Source organism: Pleurodeles waltl, chromosome 8 (genome assembly GCF_031143425.1).
Source record: "Pleurodeles waltl isolate 20211129_DDA chromosome 8, aPleWal1.hap1.20221129, whole genome shotgun sequence".
NCBI classification, from domain to species: Eukaryota; Metazoa; Chordata; class Amphibia; order Caudata; family Salamandridae; genus Pleurodeles; species Pleurodeles waltl.
The window spans coordinates 1,182,414,482-1,182,440,656 of record NC_090447.1 but is presented as its reverse complement, the minus strand read 5'-3'; the positions used below and the strand labels follow the sequence as shown (position 1 = coordinate 1,182,440,656).

At 43.0% G+C, this 26,175-nt stretch overlaps 1 protein-coding gene across 1 annotated transcript in view; it reads right to left on the bottom strand.

The window, feature by feature from the left end:
- Positions 1–691: 691 nt before the first annotated feature.
- The window catches only part of EPSTI1 (epithelial stromal interaction 1), a 145,002-nt gene continuing 119,518 nt past the window's right edge, over positions 692–26,175 (bottom strand). The window contains exons 7-8 of the mRNA XM_069205421.1: positions 10,152–10,263; positions 692–2,129 (exon numbers count right to left, since the gene is read on the bottom strand). Coding sequence (XP_069061522.1) covers positions 10,188–10,263 — 76 coding nt within the window. The 3' untranslated portion in view covers positions 692–2,129; positions 10,152–10,187. The remainder of the gene's footprint in view (positions 2,130–10,151; positions 10,264–26,175) is intronic.

Genomic DNA, 26,175 nt, shown 5'->3' with positions numbered 1-26,175 from the left:
ATATTAATATTATAACACAAACTTAATTAAGGTTATTAAATGTGGGGTGAAAACAACCAAATGCATTGACTTGTGCACCATGAAACAATGTAGAAGTCAAAATAACAATAATGGTGCTTTATCTGCCTCCTTCTATATTTCATATGATGTTTCTAAAAGAAATATAAAACCACTGCATGAATTTTGTCATAGTTAACTTACATACAGGATGTTCTTCACATTACTCCGATGTTCTATCCATAGTCTTTAAAATTTCTAAGTACTGTTTGTTTCAGCAGAAGAATAGTTTTCACTTCTGTGTCATCTGATTCTAACAACTCAAAAGTGTAAGTACTAAATAATGCAACACTTTGTCATTCATGAATCAGTGTGACACTTTAAATCACTAAGTAGGAGTTATTTTACCATGTTCATATCAGCAATGGGACAATCACCTAATTGTATTATAGTTTTTGAATCACACACAGCATAACATTTTCTCTGCTTTGTCATTAAGATGCAGAATCACAGTTTAATAATATCAGTCTTTTGGCTTTCGACTTCAAAGAATGAATTATCATGCAACAGGTTGAAAAACCTGGTAGAGAGTCATGACAGAATGGCCCGCAACAGTTAACGTTTCATGCATCATTGATTACATAACAAATTGCCAACAGTGCAAATGAAGGACGCAGTCAAGCAGATAATTTATTGACAGTAAAGCATATTTACATGTTCAGGATTTATCTTTTTTTAAAAGAATATAATTTTGTACGATTTGCCTATAGGTAAAGCAATAACGTATATATATCTATTTAAAAGTAAAATTCATCTTCAAAATATACACTTTATAGCATTTTACAGAGACGTAATTACACATACTGATATACAGACATTTAAAAAGACACAATATAAATTGTACAGTTAATTCAAAACAAACATTTAACAGAACTCTGTATAGAGTGGCTACATTGTATCTTTATCTATTCAGATATTCTATACATAGCTCTAGAAAGCCAGATATATATATATATATATATATATATATATATATGTATTTTTAAGATAGGTGTATTCAAGATTTTAATTAGGATTGGTTTTCCTTTACTGACAGTCATTATTTAGAATGATTTGCAAAATACTGTACACGCACTAAATTAACTCCAAGGAGGAGACCACTACTCAAGAGTTGTAGGAAATAATGCTTGAAAAGACAATATGTAGTTATGGTCCTCACGGCACGAGAACGAAGGTCCATCTGCCATAGCAAATGTATTCCCTCTGTGTGTAGTAAGACTGAAATGTCTGAGAGTGCACAAGCATGACCCACACAAATGCACAATTAGAGAAACTGGACATTGTAGGAGGCTGACATTAAGCTTGTAATGTGCACAACACCCACAATGGTTTAGGTGTTGGGATGGTAAAATGGATTGCCACATTTTGTTAAAAACTTTAAAAGGTTTGTAATGTGACATTAAAAGTGCCACGTGAAAAATACAATTTGATAGGCCCAAAATGAAAAATTTGCACAGAACCATCTTTAAAAAGATACCACAGTGTTAAGTGTCAAAAGCTGAGCTTTTAGTCTCATAATGGTAATGCTGTTAATTCCGTATACAAACAGTACTTTTTTTCTCTTTAACAAATGAATTAATAAATGTATTTAAGTTTTATTATGAAGGTACCACTGTGAACAATAGCAACTATCAGATAGAACATAGGTTTTAATGGTATTTATATTACTATTTAAACATTTTTTCCATTATTGTACTCATACTAGTTGGCTAATGCGATTCTGACTGATAAAAAAAACGTTAATCGCTTTTTACAAATCACTTAAGGAAGATACAGATTTCAATTGTTGCCTTGGGACTGAAAAAAACGGTTTTACAAAAAAGGACATGTCTATCACTATAAAGACAGCATTTTGAGAGAAGTGAAACGATGGAATAAATCACGGAGCGTTACCAGCGACGGAGATTAAACTTAGTTAAGAAAATGTACGGCCGCACAAAGACGTGAAGTTCTATGTAATCATTCCTGGAACTGTCCAGAGTGAGCTGACAAAAGTTGACACAACGCAATCATCTTTTACTCCGGAATAAATAAGCCATAAAATTCGATGTGGAAAGGCAGGTTACACATTTCTGAAAAACAAAATCACAAACGTTTGAGGAAGCAGCAGTTAAGAAAAATGCCTCTTTGCTTAAACTTGGGGGCTCGCGTTGCAAAATATATATATACATTTCTTTCCACCAACTGAGTATAAAAAGGTACAAGAACAAGTGAGATGGATAACAAACATCTGTTAATCAGCGGCAAAATACCCCATGTCATGTTATGTTGCTTGTCTGGCCATGGGGGTGGTAAAAAGGTTCTCTCCATTACCCAGCCCAATACTGCCAATGCTCCATATTGTCAGGCCGAAAATACACCACTCAAAAAAAAAAAAGCATTGTGGTGCGTCATCATCCCATGCATTCCTCTGCGGTAGTTTGTCTCCATGACCCATTGCTCGGGGAACATAGTGGTATACAGCTGCCTAAATACTGATCAAACTTTTGGGCAGTAGAAAAAGTTGCTTACCTTTGGTAACCACCTTTTTGTTAGATACTTCACCTGCAAATTCCTCACTGATTTGAATATCCCCAGGCACAAACGTTGCAATAGATCTTCCTCACCGGTATGTGGTGCTGGCTCCACCCAGAGGCCAGAAACCGCACAGATGTGATGTTCCTGGCGCAATAAAGTGCCACCCAGGGTCCTCATCCATTTTTCTGAACCCTTGGCGGCAGAGACATCATATCAAACAACAATAGGTCGAAATGGATGAGTAGTGCAACAGAACAAAGTAAGTTGTAAACTTACTTATTTTCAGGAACCTAGGACAATCCTTCAGAACGGGGAAGGTAGCACGATCAAGGAGTAAGCTGCAGGTAGATAGAGTATCCAAAAAACAAAAACAAAATTTAAAAAAAAACTTTCCAAAAGTAAGTACCCTTTTTCTTCTACCTGCAGATTCCTGACCTTCAGAATAGATATCACATCAGTACTTTTTCCCAGGTGGTGGGTCTGAAGGAGTGGTCAGACAAGGAAATCCTAAAGCACTAATGAGTGAAATGGCAATCCATCATCAATTCTCAGTCCAAGCAATTGTGCTTTGCAAAAGTGTGATGTGAAGCCCATCTTGATGCCCAACAAATCTCTACCACAGGAGCATCCCTGGCAAATACCAATGTTGAATCCTCCACAGGTGGAATGAGCATGGATTCCCTCTGGTTCCTTCTTAGCAAAGGCACCATGACTATGTCCTCTTCTGGACCGCCTTGCCATTGTCAGAACTAATCTCTTTTGTCCAGTCGATTTAATAACTGACAACTCTGAGGAAGGTCAAGCAGATGTCAACTTTTATTGCTCTTTGGTGTTATGACTATTTGTAAGTGTACATCTCACCTGGGAGGGGATGCAGGCACTAGAAAGAAAGGACTCATTTTTTAGGTCCTTGGTTGGTGACTTCGATGACACTCTTCAAGATCATGCGTACAGCAAATAATTTGATGAATTGACTTGCCATTCCCGATTCAAAATTTTGCATTTAAATTAACATTGCTTTGGCACGCTGTGCTTGTCATGGTTGACATTAACATCTCTGTATGTGTTTTAGCAGATTTTTTTTTAATATCTTTTTTAACACATATTAAAGATTTTTCAGCTGATTTTATGCTTTTAGCTTTTTAGTTCCGAGCAATTTTAGCATTTGGGTTCCTGTACCTTCATCATACCTGTTACGGCAATGGGGAGGGTGTAGTGAATCCTAGTTCATTTTTAATGGGATGACAGGAGTTAGCTTAGCCTCTGGCTTGCAGACTCGTGCCCCGTCACCTAGTGACTTTTAACCTACTTAGCTTGCTCTGTCTTAGCTCTTTTAATTATTTAATTCTTCTAAAATGGCTGCCTTGTTTATAGTTAGGCCACTTGTTACAATGAGTTACATTATCAGTGTCACTGCGCTAAGGCGTCAAGATCAAGCACAAAGACAAACAAACAGTGGGTGTTCACACTTAGGGATTTTCCCTCTCTATACTTTCAAGCGATTGTTTATATTAATTGCCCTCTCAAGCATGTCTGTTATCTAGTGTTTGGGAATACACCTACATTATGGGTCCTTGTAGATCTGTACAAATACATCGCACTTTAAACAAATAATCAGAGGGATTCCGACCAGAGGGCATCGCCACCATCGCAGATATCAATGCTGCACGTTGTCTTGACACTGACCCAGTCTTCATGTCCCTGCGGAGTCTGAGATAGAGACCTCATTCCAAGGAAACGAGGGTTGGGGGCTCCTCTCATGGACATGGCATTGGCAGATTAGGTTTAGCAAACCCAGCTCTCCTTCACGTAGGAGGTTAGCCTTTCACATTAGGGTATTAGGGCATATTACATCTCGTATGTCTTTTCTATGCATTGCAAGATGGTAGGGGTCTTTGTAATAATGACTCTCGTCTTCACAGTTCTGTTTCTTGCATTATTAATTATCGTAATCATTGCAGCCCATGCAACTTATCGCAAATTGCAGTTATGTTAAATAAAAACTATTGAAACTTTACTGCATTTTTGTCATTGCCTGTGTTTGTATGAGACATGATATATCTGTGCGAAAGGGGTAATCTCCGTTTAACCATGACATTTCCTGAGATATCTTATTCTCGAGTCCATGCGTAAAGGCTGGCACAAATCACCTTTCACTATTGAGTTCCTGGTGAGGTGCTGCTAGTGAGCCGGTAAGGTTGGGATAACAGTTGCGACTTGTTGTCGGAAAGGCGCAGTCGCCTACAAACAAAAGTACTGTCCTCCTTTAACCAGCAGTCTTGCCCAGAGCAAGAGTCCAAACTACGACAATCTCTGGTAGGGGCCTAATAGAAGAGCCGTTTTTTTTGTGAAATTCAAGGACTGACCCGGCTGTTCTGATGAGCACGGGAGGTTATTCCAGGCTTTCGGTGCCAGGTACAAGGAATGCACCCACAGGCTCTGAATCTTCGGATGCAGGGGACATGGGTGAGCAGTCAATTGGCGAGCAGAGGTTTCTGGTTTGGGTGTGGACACTGAAATTGATGTCGAAATATGTGGGGCACTGATTATGTATCCCTTTGTACGTGTGTGTGTGAGGAGCTTGAAGAGCACACATTTGTGGACTGGGAGCCACTGGAGGTCTTTGAGATGTATGGAGATATGCATCTGTGGGGGGAGTTAGATTATGAGTCCCATGTTGGGATGAGAACAAGGACAAAATTTGGCAGTGGACTGTCCATTATGGAATGAGGTGATCACCTTTGGCCCAAAAGATGTTTTAGTCCTCAGAATTAGCTTGCCTGGGTAGAAAAGGGTGGTTGAAAACACAACGCTTGCAGCTAACTGATGCATCTCGCTGAAGTGATGCCATCAAAAGCTCAAAATTAAGGGTCAACAGTCTTTCGTACACCAACTTTGTAGTGGGTTGACAATCTTAAGGATTATATTGATCACCTTTGCCAGCAGGCACCATGAGCTCAGATGTCCCTGTTTAAACTCCATGAATGAAGGTGGATGCCCAGATGTTTGGGGTGCACATCCTACCTCCTTCCTCAACTGGGAGAGGAGGTCCTCCCAGAGGCAGCTGGAGCAGAGGCCACAAGGAGAGTCCCCGAGAGGCAGATGAAGCAGAGGACACAGGGAGAGTCACAGAAGGTTCACGTACCACAACTTTCCTGGCCAGTCTTGGGCAATAATAATGACTTGGGCCTGGGCTTTGCGCAATTTCCTCTACACCAGGTGGGAAAGAGACAGAAAATTTCACATTAACAAAAACGTATCCACCAAGGCTCTCTACAATGGAAAATGGAGGGCACTTAACTGCGGGCAGTGCACATTCTCACAAGTGACAAAGTGGTCCACCTGAGGAGCCCTCCCACAGGGAGAAGACTGGTCTGGACCACTTCTACATGAAGGCACTACTCCTGTTCAGCAACATGACACTGACTCAAGGTGTTGGCTCTGGTGTCCAGGGAGCCTACCATTTTGATAGTGACAAGCCAGATCCCATGTGCTTGTGCCCAGAGCCTTACAGCAGACAGGCCTCCCTGCGCTTGCTGACATACCACATCACAGTCATAATGTATGTTCAGATATGGACAGATGGACACAAAGAGAAGGCAGGAAAGCTCCCAGAGCCAAGCAAATCACCTACAGCTCAAGCAGGTTGATGTGTAATGCTGGTACCTCCAGAAACCTGAGTTCCCTGATCTCTAACTAATATACCTGTGCACAGTATTACCATTTCTTCGAACGCTGGAATAATGGGAGGTGTCGAAATGGCTGCACCATTTTGTAAAATAACAGAAGATGTATAATTGGAGATATTAAGGGCACAAGAGAAACAGGATATGACAAACCACTCTGAAATTGATTGACTAGCCCTGAAGAAGTCCTATGTTGGAGGACAAAACGCATTGGCTGTTGCTGTTATAAATATTCATATTGTTGGAAAAGAAAAAGAGAATAAAGAGATCTTTATAACCTCACATTAAAGGATTGGACTTAAAAATAAAAATGTATTGGGGGTGGTGCACTACCATCATTCTTAACTATGTTTTTCCCTTTTTCTAAAAGGATTACACCTTGGCAGCAGGTGTTGGTTTGAGTGCCCACAAAGGATAATACATCCTCCTTTGATTTTCTCATACTTGTAGAAACATTGGGGTAGGTGCGCTGATTATGAGCCTGCTGCTGTTCAGTTCTTAGAAGATTAATTATTCTTTTAGCCAATGTTTTTTGGAACATGGGGTTACCCAATTTTAGGGGGCCAAGCAGTAGGAATACATTTGTTAATGTTATTGTTTAAAATAATTTCAGTTTTGTTTGCATTAAGCTTTAAAACATTGCAACCCATCTACTCCCAAATACACCTCACAACAGAATGAAAGTTTCTGTGGGGTTCAAGGGAGTCATCTAATCTAAACAAAAGCTGGGAATCATCCACATAGTTATAAATGTTACAGTCCATCCTATTTAGAGCTCGAATAAGGGGCAGTCCAAAATGGATCCAGTTGGTCTAAAAAAAATTGTACACTCACATCCACATGAAGTCCTGCTACAATGTAAACTTGAAACAAAATGCATCACATGCACACAGTATGTCACTGCAATGGTCTTTGTGTCTCATATAAGCAAAACATTACTAAAGTGGGGCCACTGGATTCCAAACGTCTCCTGAGTCTGTGGAAAAATGTCTGTGCCGTGCTAGAATTATAAACAGTACGCTGCCACCACCACTTAAAGTCGACAACTACGGACATAGACTGAAGTCGATTGGTGCGCCCTCAAGGTCTGAACCAGGATTTGTACCTCTGAGTCAAAGGATAGGCCTCAGCTTCAGCACACGTGCTATTATCATGTGAGCTGAGTCAGAAATAGTCAGAATACCGAATATCACATGCAGTTAGGTCATTAAGGTAAGAGGCACACACCTATTTACCATGCTGGGGACATTCCCATACCCAATACTGTTCTCATGAGATAACTGCTTCTAACAAAGGGTTGGAAAGAGATGAACTAGTTAACTTTTTAATCTATGCTCTCAAGGAAAGAAAAGTTTAGGGGGCACATAAGTTCAAAAGGTTCGTATTGACTGTTTCACCTTCTCCACAAGATCAGAAATCTGGAGGGTTAAGAAGATACACATTGGAAAGTAAAAGTAAAGCAATCGATCAAATGAAATGCCCCGAATTTAAGAAAATAATTTGAAGGAACAAGTAGCACATCAGAACTGTTAAGGAAATACAGTTCTCACGCCCTGGAACGCGGATAAATAAGTAACTGAGAATGTCTAAAATTAGCTGATTAAAAGCATGCAAAGGATATATTTTCTTGGAACCACAACCGCTGCATATATGATCAGGTTTTACAGCCACCTTAATGACACCAAACCTAGATGAGGGTGTTCCCGCATAGGCAAGAGTGTGGAGTTATGGACCTCAACAAGGGGCTCATGTAGGCAACAGCCATTTCTTACTGTTGCTGAAAAAGGTAAAGAAACACAGTTCTGCAAATATTTTTAATATCAACTCTGAATTACATTGAGCTAAAACAATCATCTCAATTGTTCCATAGGAGCATTAGGATCATAGGATTATTAACCAAATAAACACTTCTGGAACAATCGCAGTTAAATGATATTGTCAATAAATGAGATTGAGTGGTATGAAATTAAAAACTGATCGCACATTGGAAAAACTGCAAAGGCATGTGTTCCTGTGCAACAAATGCAGGATATGAAAAGAGAAGGACCCATCCATAAAAAAACAGCTTAACAAGCATCAGGCTGTTGGGAGTGAGCAAGCATCTGGAAAGAAAACCGCGGTCATGCCTGCACAAATATACAGAGCAAACTCGAAATAAACGTGTCTCAATCCTGTTTACAGGGATACATACCCTTTGGGCACAATATTAACTATATAACATGAGCAGGGTAAGACATATGTAAGAACGAACTAGACAAAACAAGACATAAGTGATGGTAATAATGATGACAAAACTTGTAGAGCACAACAGAGCCTCAGGACGGTTGTCGGACTGAGCATGCTACAGGCAATGCATTAGCAGCACTTGCGAAAGCTTGGGGAGGCAGGACCTTTTAAACTACATAGTCTTCGGCATCCTTCTGCAAGAGAAGAAGTTCTGTTGGTGTGGAGAGTGTTCAGACATCTTATCCATGCTTTGAGGGCAAGGTACAAGAAGGTCTTGTCAATGGTGTGTGCTTGGCAGATTGCCAGAGTAGACAGGACAATGGGCAGATGCTGAACTAAGACAACAGGCTGGACAATGCTACTGAAAGCAGGCTTGCAGAAACGGCAGGCTGGATTTGTGGATGGCACTATGACAAACAGAGGCGTTTCTACATCCTTTTCTCTACTGAAAGCCAACACAAACCAGCCACATAATAAGAAACTTGGTAATCAAGAGCTAAACCCACAGTGGGCCTGATGGACGTGTTTTGTATCAGCTGTGGATTAACTACTGATGTGGCAACCCAAATAACAGCAAACTTCGTTAGTCCCGGTGGGAAAAGAGTACCTCCTGAATTAATGCTTAATAGCAATAATATGTGCGAATGGAAGAATTTTGCAGAGGGTTTTAAGGCGTAGCAAGTAGACGGGGAGGGGACTATTGATCAGTCTCTTCAGAAAAAGTTACAATAAAGATAACAGCCAACTGTTAGCCGTCAACCTCCATATCTGTTCAGGTACAAACATACAGCGGCACTTAAAAGAAAATGAGCACGTGTCCAGAATGCGTGCTTGGTAGACACTAACCAATGGTGATATCACTAGTTTTACACACTTAGAAGGACACAAGTGAATACACTGAAATATTATTCACCCTAGCTTTGGTGGAAGACAAAAACCTGGGGTGACCCAAACACACTGAGCAGAGCCCAGCAGTAGTAGGGATAGAACACTGCATTAAATTTGCAAAAACTAGTGTAAAAGGAGCAGTGTGGCAATGTGGAATATTACAGGGGACGATATTATGAAATTATGACCTACCTGACCCCTGAGGGATTAAACTGGTATAAAAACCCAGAAGGGTTCAGAAATGTAAAGATGAGCAAACTCAGAGTAGTGCGTAGCAATGCTGGGAACAAAGAACTACCTGGAATGGCACAGTATAAAATAACAGTGCTGTGCTCGTGTTTTAAATGGTGGAAATGTAATGTAAAACATGAAATGTTCAATATGGTTATACCATGAAAGGTTGAAACAAAAGCAAGAGCACTGAGACCAATACACATGGATAAGGGGGTTGGAGCTGGATCTAATCAAAACGAAAAGATCTAGTTAACCCACTTCCTCCAAGCTGTGTCTCTCACTCCAGCACGAATTCCAAAGTCAAATCTGAATAACAATTATTCCAGTCAACTGGTCATCTCTCCAATAAGTACTGAAAACAATGGAAACCCACTGAAGAATGCCAATGTGGTTTTTGTTTACTGTATTCAGAATAATTATGAACGGTCTTTTATGTGGCAGATATCTTTATTCTAACCATCTATCAAAACTGGCATACACACCAGTGCGCTGGAACTCGTGCACAAAGAATCTTCACAGGCAGCAGAAGCTAGGCGGACTCACCTGGTTTTATCAGCACTAAAATCTGGTCTCTCCATTTTAGAAACGACCAGCCTGGTGTGTGAAATTTGGTTGATGTGCACTTTCCAGTCTGGTCAGAAAAGCATTGTTCACCCTTGAAATGAAAGAAAACAGAATTAATATTTGTTGTTGATGTGTCGTTTATCATGCAGTGCTATATACTAAAGTAACTGTAAATCTTGAAGAAAACAGACATCCAAAACGTTCAATTGTAATGGTTGGGCAGCAGATCTGTTGCTGAACCATGTCACTGGACTTATGAAGCATACACGATTGCTAAAATGCAGCGCTAGTTGACTGGAGAAACCCATACTATAATTTTTTCACATGAACTACCAGCACAAAGAGAGACTGGGTTTTGGGTCAGTCCCTTGCAGCCATTGGCTTTTATATTTTCTTTATGCTTTGCTATTGATTGGATGAGTTGTCTATCAAGGCCATAGAATTGCAGGGATGGTTACGTTGTCCCATTTGTGCTCCTGTTAGGATTTGGTGATGGGATCATTAGTCCTTTTCTATTAGACTGCAGATGTAACATGCCATTAGCTTCTAATTGAGAGCTAGTGTGTTGCTCTGGGTTGACTTAATGACACTATTTTATCGCTTTTTTTTTTTTTTTAACTAAGGACCCGACGTGGATGGCCCAGCAAGTTATAAAGTCACAATGTATTAACTAATTTCTCTGGTACATTGATTAATTTACACTTTACGGTCATAACATGTCGTTCGATTTACAGAATTCTTTCACAAAGTAAAGGCATGCTAACACGTGGCCTTTCTTAAAAATGCATCGAAATTGGTGTTTCATGAAATCACCTACTGTGCAATAGTTTGCTGTGAATTCCCGCAGCATACCTTGCAAACCTCTGACTTCTTTTCATAACACTCCATCAAGGGGGTACAACTTAATTCTGCTCATGCAGCCTGTTCGGCAAAGGGACCCTACTCCCAGCGTCCGCACTGTTGTTGCTTTATACCTTACTTCTTTATGGCATTTTTTCAGGACAGCTGGGGGCAACACAAGGTCAGCCAACTATTACCAAGCCATGCCTCGAGAAATTCCCTGTCCCGTTCACTACAGACGGCAGATTTTTGGCAGGGCGAGAACTCGGAGGTTGCTAGGCCTCTGGGACCAGTATCCCACTGCACTAATGCCAGCGAGCAACAACAGCCATCATGAGCATTAAAGCGCAAGGCTCGGGCGTCTGTAGACAGCCTGTCACTCAAAACTGCACTCCGAATGAAAGCACGCATTCCAGCTAAATAACAATGTGGGATGTGCGCCTGCACGAGCTGTTGCACGGGAGCTGGAGTGTGCCAGTCTATACAGTTTGCGTCCCTTCTATCTGGCTCTGCATGGGCGCTCAACTGCAATTTCCGGCACCTTGCCCCTGCAACCATTTGCCATCATTGCTTCTGTGCGCATCTGGTGACCCCCATGTGTTCCAAAGCATGAAGGCTAGGACTCTGTGTGAACAGCCTTTATTTACTGCACCCTTTCCCACTCCGCCGTTGTTATTTTAAATGCAACGTTGGAGTTTGTAACATGACTTGGGATTCCAGGGCCAGGACTGAGACTGGCAGTCTCGGCTGGGCATCACTAATGCACATGGGAAGGGTTGTGCATGAGTGAACTTTGGGAAATAATAGGTGGTGGATGTGAAGTTTTCAATAGGTACATATTATGAATAGCGGGAGCTGTGTATGACATCAGCTGCACAGCTTCAACTTAGCACTCCTGGCATGACTGGGCTGTGCAGGGTAAGAGGCATGAGTTGTACGGGATGCGACTGTTCAGGAGAGGAGCTGTGCACGAAGCTTAAGCTGGGAGCTATGTACACCTGTGTGCAGCTAAATCTAGACAGGAGGTGGGCAGCATACAGGCATTCTATTATGTAGCTCATGGGCATTTCTACCCGCTGACTAAATGGCTCATGATAGGTCCTGTGAGCGCACTATCAGCATCTGCCAGAATACATTCTCTTGAAGAACAATTTAAGAGGGGACATGGTATGAATTTATTTTTTGTTCATTGCAACTGTCCAGGAGTGTCTCCATTACCATGCCACAATGTAGAACGCTCTGGTAAAATTCCTATCAATAATTGGCCAATTTATGGATCAAGTTAATTACAGTTATTTCAAGAAGATAATTCAACTTACTAGACCTGAAGATCTGGCAACAGATTTAGGTTCTTTGAGGCCTGTATATTTATATTAAATGTTATACTCTTCTATCATATGTGTTAAACATATTCTTATTAGATGTAATAATCAACCCTGTAACCCTGAACACCTATATTTTGGGAAACATTCTGGTACTATATTTTCTTTACGCTGGTTTTATGCACCAATCACTCTTAGGACATACAACCTGGAAACTGTCTATTTAAGCACTTTGTCACTCAAATGGGCAGGAGCGGCTCATCTGCTATGGTGGAGGAGCGTTGCCCCCCAACCCTCTGCCAGGGTCAACTATGTTTATTATGTTTTTAATGTAAAAGGTACGGGGCCACGGGGGTAACAGGCGTGACAGGATCAGAGAGGGAAGTGCACAACACTCCCCCCCTCAGTAAGCATGTATGTTTGGCCAGACCGTCTCGGGCCAGCAAAACATACTTGCGGACTAGACTCTCTCCAACACAGCAACGCAGTGCCGGGTTGAAGAGAGCAGGCATAGGCTCCCTCTCTGCCTTGGCTGAGCGCCACGTCCAATCCTAATGCCAGCAGCATGAAAGCAGCATTAGGATTGGACGCAGGACGGGCTGGGAGCCTTCTGTGCCTGGGCAGTGAAAAAGGTAGGTTTCTTTTATTAATATATATATATTTTTTGTCACCACCTCCCCCACTAAACCTTTTCCCTCCCACGAGCTGCAACTGCAAATGGGTCTGGCCCCCTGTATATAAAACTGGTAATTAATAATCTTAAAACATGAACTGATAGGGTCGGCACAACTACCAATAGGCTATTGTTTTAGTGTAGTTTTTCGATGTGACTTATGCCAAATGTTATCTGCGAGGTCCATGACCACAAACAAAGAAAATTATATAGAATCTATATAAATTAATAAAAATTCTGGTCCTTCTTGAACTGAATGTGGTTAAGTAAATTACAGAGCCTTTATACCCCTGGATGAATACTGTGGTTTAAAAAAAATCCCACGTAACATTTAGCACAGGCGGATATACTTTTACCCATGTCCTGTGGGCATATTGGGTTGACCTTGTTATAGATATAAAGGAATCAGGAAGACACTTCGGTCTCCCTTTTCTTTTTTGTGTGTATTGTAGTCTTCCTCTTACTATGCTTCCCTTACAATCTCCATTTATCTCCCTTCAGTGATTACACCAAACTTTTCCAAGCCCTGTCTCCTTCTCACATCCTTACTGATACCATCTTCACTTATTTACCACTCTGTATGTGCTTTCCTCTCTTCACTCCCACTTTCTCTCCCTGAATATACTTCTCTTTCTTCCTCCACGTATCCATTCTCACCCTCACACTCTGTATCTCAGTCACCTGGTGTCATGGTAGCATTATTGATGGGAGGTTCTTTAGGTCTGGCTTCACAGCGCAGCTGTCCATAAAACGTACTGTTAAAAACTAACATACATTGAGTAGGCTTTGGCTCCTCTCGCGAGTACTATTACCACTCATGCTAATGGGATCTGGTGCATCACTCTGCTTCCAATGGACACCCAAACGCCATTTGCATTGCAATACAGATGAGACTATTTTACAACACAAAAGTACACTCAATAATCACACACTGACTTCTTTATCTAATACATACACTATATAGAGTAAGTTTTTGCAGCAGCAGCAGCTTTTCTTATGCTTTAGTCATAACTCCTGTGTAAGCCTGCTTTTGTCAAGAAATAATGGTTAACAAATTACTTAATGTTTAGTGAACACTCTTTCTGGTGTAGACTCTATATCGCTGTATAGTCCTTAATTTTTAAATTTCATCCATGCACCAGACTTCATCCAGTAATATTTACAGTGATTACTTCCACACTGTGGTAGGTGGCACCAGCGGACTCCGTGTCGGCCTTGTCTTGACGGTAAAATTGATGGCCCAGAGCCCCCCCAGCACACTGGCGTCAATTTAAATTTGAACTCTTCCATGAGACATCAGAAAATAATCTAATTGGTGTCTGTGTGCAGAACCTAAAATGCAACCTTCTTAACTCCGAGACACAAAACAGGGAGAAGGGAAGTGAGTGTAAGGAGCATAGATAAAATATCCACCAGAAAGAGAGTTACTAAAGATTACGTAACTTGTTCTTCTAATGGATACTTCTAACCGCAGATTCCTTAACTTTTGACTAGATGCCAAAGCAATTACTCCCAAAAGGTGGAGCAGACTTCAGTCAACAAACTCCTGCAGAGCTGAGCAGGAAATGGTTAACTCCACAATAGGTTAATCATCCACTAGGTGTTCTTTAATCTGATCAATTTAAAACCTAAGCACTCTCTTGAGTCCAATGGATGAATCATCTACTCCTCCTTAGATTGATGTGACATGGAGAAGAAAGCAGGGAGATTTATTGTCTGCCCACATGTAAAGATAACAGTTTCAGTAAAAAGGAAGCCAGTGTCCAAAGCACCAGCTTATCTGGAAAGGACAAGGTAGACGGATGGCTATACTAAAAGTGCCTGCAGTTCACAGACATGACACCCAGAAGTAATCACAATGAGGAAGACAGGCTTAGGGTCAGCAGCTTTAAAGGACAGCTTTGCATGGGTTCAAAAGGTGTGCACATCAAGAAAGTAAGAACCAAATTAAGTGTCTACTGTAGCATACTAAACAGTGCAGGAAGTAACACATATGTAAGCCCTCGAAAACAAATATCATCTCAAATGTTGACTTAAACAAAGAGGGCTAATCAAGCAAACAATGCCTTCTGCAACCAAACACAGAACAGAAGTGCATCAGAAAGCTTTGCCTGCAGAGAAAGGATCGGACAGTCCTCACACCAGGTCACAAAACGTATTCAACATCCATAATAGATCGACTTTGCGGATAGACGGTGAGGAGCCAAGATGACATCCACCACATTCACAGGCAGGTCAAAACTACTTAACTGGTTGCACTCAACCTCTATTCATAGAGTTGTAGGTTTGAGGATGAAGAACCCTGCCTTACTGCTGGGACAGTAAATCTTCCCAAATGGGAGGACGGTGTGGTGAGCTTTTAGACAGACTAAACAGTAAAAGTACCAGAGTCTCGCTGCCTAATTCAAGGCTATTTATCAGCTTGATCCAAGCCGTGTCCTTCCAGACCTTCAGAATCCAGGAAGGCAGACGCAGAAGTGACAAAAGCAGACTGGAGTCTCACAGAAGGTGAAACACGGAGTATAAAATTCCAGGGTGCTGAATTGTGACAATGAGAATTCTCAGCGGTAGCAAAAAGATTTACCCAAGGCATGCCCCACATGGAAAAGATGCAATGAACTAACTCCAATTGCAGATGACAATTGTGAATGGCTAGGTAATGCCTGCTGGGCTTCTCCGTCCTGGCTTTTAGGAAGCCCAGCAGGAGGTTGACTGTCACGGAACTCCCTTGGAGATTCCCCAATTACCTGAGCTGTAGCACTTGACACAGCCTACAGGACCCCACAATACCCTGCTTTTTGCAGTATCACATGCCAGTAGTGCTGTCCGTAAGCACATAGACAGGCTTGGCTTTGATGGACCACAAAGATGCCTTGAGTGCTAGCCAGTTGGTGTTCAAGTCCAGTAGACTCATTTCCACAGGAGCTTTGAAGCTTCTGATCTTTGGCTCATCTAAGTGCCTCTCATGCCCCACAAATGACATCTGTCAAGTCCGATAAATGGATACTGTCTGAGAGGCATCCCTAGAGCGGAGTCCACTGAAGGTGGAGGAACCACAGCAGAAACAGCATGTGCTAACATGCATGAGGCACCCACCAGCAGAAAGCAAGAAACCAGGAGACCAAAAGGACTCCGGACCATCCAGTTGGAACATATGACTGTGCCCAAAATATCTGGGTCATGTCCTGAATGTCCCAGACTGAATGCAAGAGCAGAAAGGCCTTGAACTCCACTCTATCCAGAACCACCACTTTATAAAGTGAATCTTTGATACTGGGTGAGATTTTAGCTCACTGACAGACTCCCAAGGAGAGAAGCAGACTAAGGATAACTTTGTAACTTCCTGTATTGTTGGTAATATTAGTAGGTTGACTATAACAAGGCTACCGAGGTGCAGGACATTGCATAGTTATCTTTAAACCTAAATCATAGTGGTCCACAAAGAGCTTTCTGCCATTAAATGGCCTATCGACCAGAGATGCCTGAACATCCACAAAATATCCCATAGTGAGGATCCAAGCACGAACACCACAATAGTGCACATAGAGCTGCCAACACAATCTGTGGTGTACAGCCCAGCCTATAAAAAGTATTAGGCAAAATCTTGTCCATCGTGGAACATCTCAGCAAAGGGAAGGCAAAAGTCCTCATGATAGGTAGACAAGATCTCACTCACCATATCACAAAGGTTGTGAATAGTGCGTCCTAGCAAGAAAACGCAATGAGAAAACTTAAAGCTAAGCTGGAGAAGAAAACCCTGCTGCCAAAAGCATCAATGAATTTCAACTCCTTTTTAGGTAGAACAAATTCACTTTCACCTGTCAAAGCCTGAACCACAAGGCTCTCAGGTGTCAGAAAGTCTGTTTCCCAAAGCGCAGGCCTCTGGCACCTTGCACTAGGGCAACCTACTGGAGCATCAAACATTATTTTGCCCATAATCCAGCTAAGTCCTCAGACAAGGCTTTGATTAAGTGCAGAAAAGCCTCTGATATGGAAGGGCCGGCTGCAAAATTTCTGTAAGCAGGTTTGTTTCATTCTCCAGAGTAAGCAACATCAGTACCAACACCCCACCATTGCATAGAGGCACTTTCTTTTGTTTGGCCCCCAATAGGAAGTCCAATTCCATTTGGAAATGTTTTTTAGGTCACTAACATCAGGGATGCATGTTCAAACCTGCATCTCTACAGTATGGAAACAGCAAACTGTCCGCCACCCCACCTTGTCTCCCAGAACAGCAGTCTGTAGGCTAGAAAGACATACAAATCTGAACCAAAAATGTCAAAGCAGACATTAGTGCCAGCATTAACTAAGAAGCAGAATCCTCCTACATCAAGGGTGGAACCTAAATTACCACACAGCAAGATATGAGCCAAGACATAGCTTAGGAAGAGAAACTGGCATTGCGCGTTGGGTCTGAAAGTGGCTGGAACTGACATGGTCTTTGAAAAAGGTATGGGGGTGTGGCCTAGCACAGGCAAAGGGCAGAACCAAGGGCCAACAGGGTCAGTTGGCACCATGACAGGCCCTGCTTGCGAAAGTACGAATGGGGCCCCAACAGAGTCATAGGGCTGGAGGGTGATCCACATGGACCCAGGATCATCTGAAAAAGCTGCAGCAAAGCCCCCTTGATGGCCATGACTTCCCACAGAGTCAGTTATGGCCTGGGAAGTTCAGGGCACATGGCTCCAGATGGGGGAGTAGGGTTGGATGACTGACCTGAAGTTGGGAACATGGTTTGCAGACTGACCGATCCCTCCTTGGAGCAGATGTAGCTGGGGTGGACTACCCCGTGGTTTCCTCGAGCTTGTATTGATTAAAGGGGTAAACACCAGGAGCTAGGTCTCCCTATTATATGGCTGGATTTTCTGAGTACTGTCCCAACTTCCAGTGGGCCAAACCCTAATCCCACATAAAGCAATGTTAAAATTGAGGCAGACAGTTTCCAACAATATAAAGGAGTATTGTACAATCAATTCAAATCTTCAATCAAGCTCATGTAAAAAGATATTACTCAAAATTCAAAAGATCCTAGAAGGCTTCTGATAAGTTCAGAATATGCCTTGGTAAAGTCTGAAAATGCCAACAAGTTTTTCGCCTTCCGATGGCACAAAGACCCAGGGGTTTTTCAAGCTTGAGACATTTGGAAGAACCACAATATTGTAAATTTACCATCCGCAAAAATAAAAGCATTAATTTTTTTGATTCCAACAAGAAAGGGGAATTGAACGTCATTCCCAATTGCTAGAAAGAGACCTGGAGCAGAACCATGAGCAGTGGCAAAAAATTTGATTGGAGAATGTTAGTTTCTGGTTGCCTAGGGTTTGCACGTAAGCCAGGCAGAACACACCACTCTAGTCAGGACAAGTAAGCTACAGACCAAAGATAACCTGTGCTCACCCCCTGGAAGCTTGGAATTGAGCAGTCAGGCTTATCTCCAGAGGCCATGTGTAAAGCATTTGTGCAACACACTCACACCAGTGACACAATAAGTATACCACAAGAGAGACTCCAAACAGATTCTATAAGAAAGATGTTTCTATACTGGAATATATATCATAGACCAAACTGGCATAAATCATAAATATTGTTCATTTGACACAATCACTGTAGTAGAACTCAGTATCATGAAAAATCAAGAATCAACATGAACTGTATCCTACAATAACTGCTTAGGTCATGGAATGCATCAGGCTATGAGTACACAAGGTACATAAATCATCACAGTATTATCATAGACACGCAGGTCACAGCGCACCGGTGCTCCTACTAACCTTTTGATGGTGAGGAGGTCACCTGGAGGGCTTCTGTCCGGGATAAATGCAAACAGAACTGTAAGCTGCCAGAGCACCTGTGCCCCTACTACACGAGGTACAGTAACTTATGTACCCTCATAATTCTGAATGTAGCAAGCGGGGGCCTCCTGCAAGGACTCACCCTGCAAGACTACAGTGGTCCTGGTGCCCCCAAGCATGTGCTAAAAACATAGGAGGGGGCACATGCAGAAGGCAGCCGCTACTAACCTAGAGAAACTCAGCCTCATGTGAGGCGGGCCATCAATGAAGGTGTGCGGCAAAGCCAACTCTTCTGGTCCCCACAGTACCTTTCTGGCTGACCAAAGCAACGGGCTAACGGGCAGACTGTGCTGGGCTACCATTGCATAGCCAAAGCAGTCACAGCCGCCGGGGTCTGGTGATAAACTCCTATGGCAGCGATAGCTCTCCTGGTGCTGCTTAAGGCGTCCTCTGCTTACAAAAGGAGGGGCGAACATTATTGAGGCGTTCCACGTTGTTCAGGCAATGCGCCTCATAGGAATGTTGCTTGGAGCGCTCTACCAGAGGAGTGTGCAGCAGCATTGAGTCCCATGCTCCTTTTGGCAGGCATTCACACGTGCTGCTGCAGAGTATGCAGTACTCCACATGTGCTGAAGCGCTAAGGAGGCGCACCCTATGTGGGAGTGTATAGGGGGCAGTTCCCCACGGCAGCCAAAGGAAACACAAACAGCGCTCCCCATGTGCTTGAAAGAGATAAAGCACTCACAAGGCACTATGACTGCACGGACCAGGAGTGGCCACCAACTCTCACCATGCACTGGGCCCCTGGTAGAACACTTGGGGGCGGTAGGCAGACAACAGTAGGCGGGCAGACCAGTACAGCAACATCAACAATTCCAGTGGTGATCCATCTTGGCAGCACCACAGTGTCTTGGCAGAACAAAGTCAAAGAGCATCTGGCAGCAGGGCAACAAGCAGAAAAGCAATCTAGTGAGCCCTTTTTGCCACCCAGGGGATAGCAGGCAGCAGGGCAACAGCAGAAGAGCAGTCTAGATGAGTCCTTTGTGCAGCATAGCAGTCCTTCTGACAGAAGTTCAGCCCCAGTTCCAAAAGTGCTCCAAAAACATGGGGTCAGAGCCCCTGTACTTATATTAAAAATGTCTTTGATATAAGGGGTGACTTCAAAGGAACCCTTTCACGTGTAACACAAACCCCTTTCTCCGCAGCTCTGGTTCCAGACATCAGCAGGTGCTAAAGAACAAGTTACTTACCTTCGGTAACGCTTTTTCTGGTGGATACACTACATATTGACATGTAAGATGTTAACACCTCTCCCTCTCCCAGCCAAGGAAGAGTATAGGTTATCAGATGGATGCAGATGCCTCTGTCACACCCAGCCCTTCCTGTGTTGTGGCTGCCTGGAAAGTACGTACAAAGTGTAACTGTCACTCTGCCCTAGACGTGGATTAGAGTCAGGCTGCAAATCACACCTTTCTAAAAGTGACATTTCTAAGCTAGTAATGTAAATTAAACTACACCAGTAATCAGGATTTATCACTATCATACCAAACATGCCAACGCTACCCCTTTCAGATAAGAAATTACCACTTAAAAATAAATAAAGGGAATTCCCAATGCTAACCTATAGGAGTAGCAGCCCTCACAGTAGTGAAAAACGAAATAGGTTGTTTGTCAATACTAGAACATGCACAACATAAGGGTACATGTCCTACCTTTTATATACACAATATGAGGTCTATAGGGCTATCTTAGAGGTGACTCAGTTGTAATAAAAGTGGAGTTTAGGCCTTAGCAAGTAGTTTGAAATGCGCAGCCAGGCACTGCAGTGGAAGGCCTGAGACAGGTTTGAAAGGCTACACTTGTGGATGGCGTAATCAGCGCTGCAGGCCCCTCGTAGCATTTGATTTACAGGCTCTGGCTTTATGGTATACCACTTGACAAGGGACTTAAAGGTAAATTAAATGTGCTAAATAGGTGTAAGCCAATCATACCATGTTTTAGTGGAGAGCTCACATGCATTTTAGCACTGATTAGCAGCGGTACAGTGGCCAAAATCCTAAAGTCACGAAAAAGAAGGGCAGAAAAAAGGGAGGAACAAGGGCCATTTCCAAAAGAGAACATAACATTAAAATACAAGTATCCAACAGGATTGATGTAAATGAAAAGAAAATGGAAACAAATTAAAAATGCAAAGGAAAAGAGAAGAGAGAAAAATTAATGAAGAATACAAAGAACAGAAAGGAAAACACTAAACCGACCACAGAGACATTACACGTTCTGGACCATGATTGCTGGATTTATATACTACGCTATGCTAACGGTTTTAAAAACAATTTCTGGTTTGCTTCTTTTTTAAAGTCTAGTAACTTCCAGTTCTCACAGGGTAAGACCTCTAGAGTTATGCCCCATTGTTTTAGACTGCGCAGGCTTTCATCACTTGACTTCCTAATCTAGTTTTATCTCCCACAGATCTCCATTAATATAGACCACTTTGGGTATATTCTACTTTTCACTCTTGGCACATGACTACATGCTTCATATAAGGCAATTACATGATTATTCTAATGCCAAGATGTACTTCCCCCATCCCACCCACACCTCAGTTTGAGGATTCTCATGCTGAATGCTGGCAACAGAGTTTTCAGAATATCTCACAAGCTAGCCATTAAATGTAAAGAATAATTTATCGTCAAGACTTAATGGGGTTGTTGCATGACTATTTGTATGTTACAAGGTGTGTTTCCTCTTCAGGCAGCATAGGGAGTTATGAATCTCATATTGCATGTTATGGTTACAATATCTAAAATAAAGTCATAAGTTAATCAAAAAACTAATCAGCGAATAATTTGATTATGTTAAATTTGGATTACGTACTATGAATACAGTTTTGCTTTTGCGTTTTCATTTGTTCTTTGTATTCTTGTTTATTGTTTTGCTTCTCTTTTCTCTTTCCCTTTTAAATTTGATTCCAAAAAATCTGTTTTCCATTTACATCAATTCCGTTTGATGATTGTATTTTAATGTCACATGTTCTCCAATATCTGTTGATTAATGTTTCACCACTGCTTATGGTTCTGCTCCATGTCTGTCCTTCCCCTTTTTTTTTGGAATCAAACACATGAATGCTTTTAATTTTGCGGAAGGCAGATCTATAATGTTGTGATTCTTCCAAATGTCTCAAGCCTTCAAAAGCCCTAGGCCTGCACGGCATCAGAGGGCATTACACCTATTGGCATACTGGCATTTTCAGGCTTAACCAAGGCGTATTCTGAACTTATCAGAAGCCTTCCAGGACCTTTTGAGCTTGAATGCAATCGCCTTACATGAGACTGGTTGAAGATTTGAATTGATTGAACAATACTCCTTTATATTGTTGGAAACTGCCCACCTCAAATTTCAGCTTCTTGTGCTTGTGCCAAGACTTGTCTTTCTACCTCAGTTTGGCTTACTAGATGGGGCCATCTCACCAAAAGGACCAAGACTTGGAACACAACTGGTCTTGTTTATTGTGCTTGGTGACCTACAGCTTTGCCACACATTTCCTGATGGCACTGGGTGCATGAAGGCACAGTTATCACATGAATTCAAATCATGCCTGGATTCAAGACACCAGTGGTAAATGCTATGTGGGTCAAACTGGCATTTGCTTCCTGAAAGGGTGTCACACAGTCTCAAAGAAAAACTGTTAGGGGGTTAGTAAGTCTTGACAAAGGTTTTGGGAGTGAAGATCCAGATTACAGCCAAAGAGCACAGAACAAAAGAAACCGACATCAACAGATAGAGGTGGCACCTATATAAGTTTCTGGGCAGTCTCTTCTAAAAGCGAGATGAGGCTGCTGCAGCGCCCAATGTCACCACCTACAGGCATGCAAGAGCAATTGATGTTAAAAAAATATATATATTCCGGATCCATTCTAGAGCCTGGAGGAATTCAAAAAGATGAGGAATCTACAGTTAGAAATATTCAGCAGAAAAAGTGGCTTTCACCAGATGTACTTTAACGGAGGACTTGTGATCCTGGCAGAGAAACAAACTAGTCTGTTGAAAGGCCTGCTCCCTGACCCTGCTTCAGGCAGTATGAACAATATCTCTGGTGATGTGGACTCTCTAACAGGTTGAGCCCTTTGTAAATATCTGTTTCTTGCCTGACCTTTCCAGCATGACAATGATCGCCACCTCACACAGTCTGTGAGGATACTCAACTTACCTGCCTTTTCAGATGAACCAGGTGCCAGTAAAATGAGAACAAGGCTAACCAGTGAAGGGAGGGGGGGGGCTCTTGCCCCTCCTTAGCCACCTGTCCACCGGTTCAACTGTCCCCCCCCTCGTCTCTAATTGGTGGTTCAGCAGCACAACAGGATAGCTGTAAACTCCACAGAATGGTCTGAGATGTTCAGTAATTTAAAATATCACACCACACACCAAATCAGTCTTCGTTCACAAGCATTGTCTTCAGCAGTTTTACCTTTCTTGCCTCCGCCCATACATATATCCAGCAATTGTACTTGTCCCAATCTACCTTCTGGCATTGAATGTGCTACTTCAATAGCAGTTAGCAATGGCGTAAACAGGCCAAATCTCATACTAGCAGTGCTTCAAACCCAGTGAGATGCGGCAGACCTCTACGTTTGATCCGAAATATTACACTGTAGGATCATCCCTCGCGGCAAAACAAAATGTTTTCAGTGGTGCAAGTATAATTGCTCATTATAAGTCAAAAATGGAAAATCGCATTCTCTGCTAAAACATTTTTTCTCTTTTTCGGATACCTTTTGTTTCCATAGGCTTTTTATTCCGCCATTAAAAACAAAGCTGAATCAAAATACTCATAACCACTCAAAGTTGTAGTAAAAACTTAAAGGCCTGAATTAGAGTTAAAAGGATGGGATAATCCAGCAAAATGTGGCTTCTGCCACATTTGTGAAGGAGTATCCTGCCCGCCAAACTCTAAATAAGTCAATCTTTTCTTCAGCGGACAGACATCTATTTGAAGCATTGGAGCAATGGGAAAATTCGCAAGTCCACGTTTTGAATATCCATGTCTGCCAAAGGTAGGGGCGACCTCTTCTGGTAGCCCGATGCCGCCGACAATTTAGGTTGAGGTTGTAAAGAAGTCCTGTGGCCCAGCCAGGGGAGTTCAAGCAGTTCCTGGTACTGACAGGAAGAGTTGCTGAAAAGTCCTTGAAGCTGGTGCAGGACCACTGCGGGGGACCACTTAGAAAAGCAATGCACAGGCAGACTTCAAGGTGAGTCCGTGGATCCACTTGGAGTGAAGAGGTTGCAAGAGGTGGGGGACCCTTAGAACATAGCTGTTATTTGGTGTAGGGCCCAGGGAGGCCAGGTGCAGAGCAGATAAGGGAGCCAAAAGCTGTGCGCAGAGGTGCCCTCGGAAGCAGGAGACAGGTCACTTTGAGGGTGGATTGCAGGTCAGCAGGGCCACTCTGGGGGGTGATTTTCATGTGACCTGTGGCCAGTCAACTGGGGCTTGCTCCTGGTCTTTTTAGAGTTCAGAGTGGACTTTTCTTCTGGGTGTCCGACTTTAAGGGTCCAGTACCCTAGGCTATAGCACGGTTCAGCCACTGGACGACGCAGTGCCACCACACTTGGCACACTTGCAGGATTTGTCCTCTGGGGCTACTGGGTACAATTTGGTCCAGCTGCTTTGTCCGCTTTCTTGGTCAGGAGTCGATCAGTGAACTGGACTTCACTGGTCTTTTGCTTCTTTGTTGCAGGGAGTGATGCCTTCACTCGGGTGGAAGATCTTTGGTGATTTTCATAAGGGTGGAGGTCCTCTTGAGTTTTGTAGAGCCCGTTGGATGTCCGTGCAACACCTCAGCAGTGATTGTCGAGTCCTAGGTGCAGGAGGAAGGGTTTGGTGCCTTTTTCTTCGTGTGGCAGGAAAGCAGTTCTCGAGCCTTGGGTCTTTCTTGTTGCAGGCCTTCTTGTGTCCTTGGAATCTGATCAGCAGGTCTAGAGGTGCCCACTAAATACTGCATTTAGTGGGTGTTTAAGGGATTACGTAGTAGTGACAAATGGGTCATGTACCTCAGGGTGGCTACACCCACTGTATGACCATAGTGACCAATGGGTCATGTACCTCAGGGTGGCTACACCCACTATATGACCACTTCCTGTGTGCAGAGATCACTTCCTGATCCCGGATAGGGTATTTTCCTACCATGCAATATGGAGGAAAATGAAATGGAGAGGTCACATCGCATGCAACACCTTCTGGGTGGTGCAGGCTGGGGGGGCCACTCCTCCTGTCCTTGGTGCATTTTCCCACCAAAAGTGGGGTTTTGCAACGGGGGCAGCCTCTACTGCTAGCAGCAGGGCTGGGGGTCAAGTTTCAATGGTGGTAAGCCCTTTTAAGCTCTTAGGCAGGGCTGCGCACATTTCGGGGGAGGAGGTGTAACACCTCTGCCCAGGAAGGGCTTTGTTCTCTGGACCCAGAGAGCACGGGCTCTCACCAGAGGGTTCCAGAATGTCACCTGGTGGTGGTAGGCTGGTTGTGACCAGCCAGCAACCATGCCAGGGTAGTCCCCTTTTGCAGGGGTACCTCTAACGTGGTCCCTGGGTACATTTTGCAATAAATCCAATACTAGTACCAGTTTGGATTTATCATTCTGTGTTGTTTAAATGTCAAACAACCCAGGGTGACCATCATGAAGCTGTGAGACTCGTACTGACAAGTGTCCAGCACATGCATGTTTGGCAGGGACACAGTAGGGGCATATTGCTCATGCATCTATGCCTACACATACAGTATAGTGCACCCTACCTTAGGGCTTGAAGGCCAGCCAGAGAGGTGGCTTACCTGTATTGCATGCAGTGTATAGTGGATAAGTCACACAAGATGTGTGACTTGTCAGTTTTGCAATTTATGATTGCAACAGGACACTCAGCCTGCAATGGCAGTGCTGGGTGCACATGAATGCATGGTCCCTGAGGGTGGCACAAGCGGTGATGCTGCCCTCAGGGGGCTACCCTTGATACCTTATGCCATAGGTCCCTTAGTACCATTTACTAGGGACTTGTAGTGGCACCTAAAAGTGTTTTCTTTTGTGCCAATGCATTACAACAGTTTTGGGAAGGAGATCTGGCCCAGAGAACTTGATTAGCAGGGTCCCCGGGCACTAACAATTTTGAAACCACATCAAATACCAAGCAAAAATTAGGGGCTAACATGTCAAAAGAGGCCCATTCTCACAACTATGTGTGCCCAAGGCCTCTAAATTAAAAGCTACCGGTGGGCCTGCAGCACTGATTGTACCACCCACATGAGTAGCCATGTGAACATGTCTCAGGCCTGCCACTGCAGTGCCTGTGTTTGCAGCTTTAAAATGCCCTGTTGACCTGGAAAGTGCACCCACTTG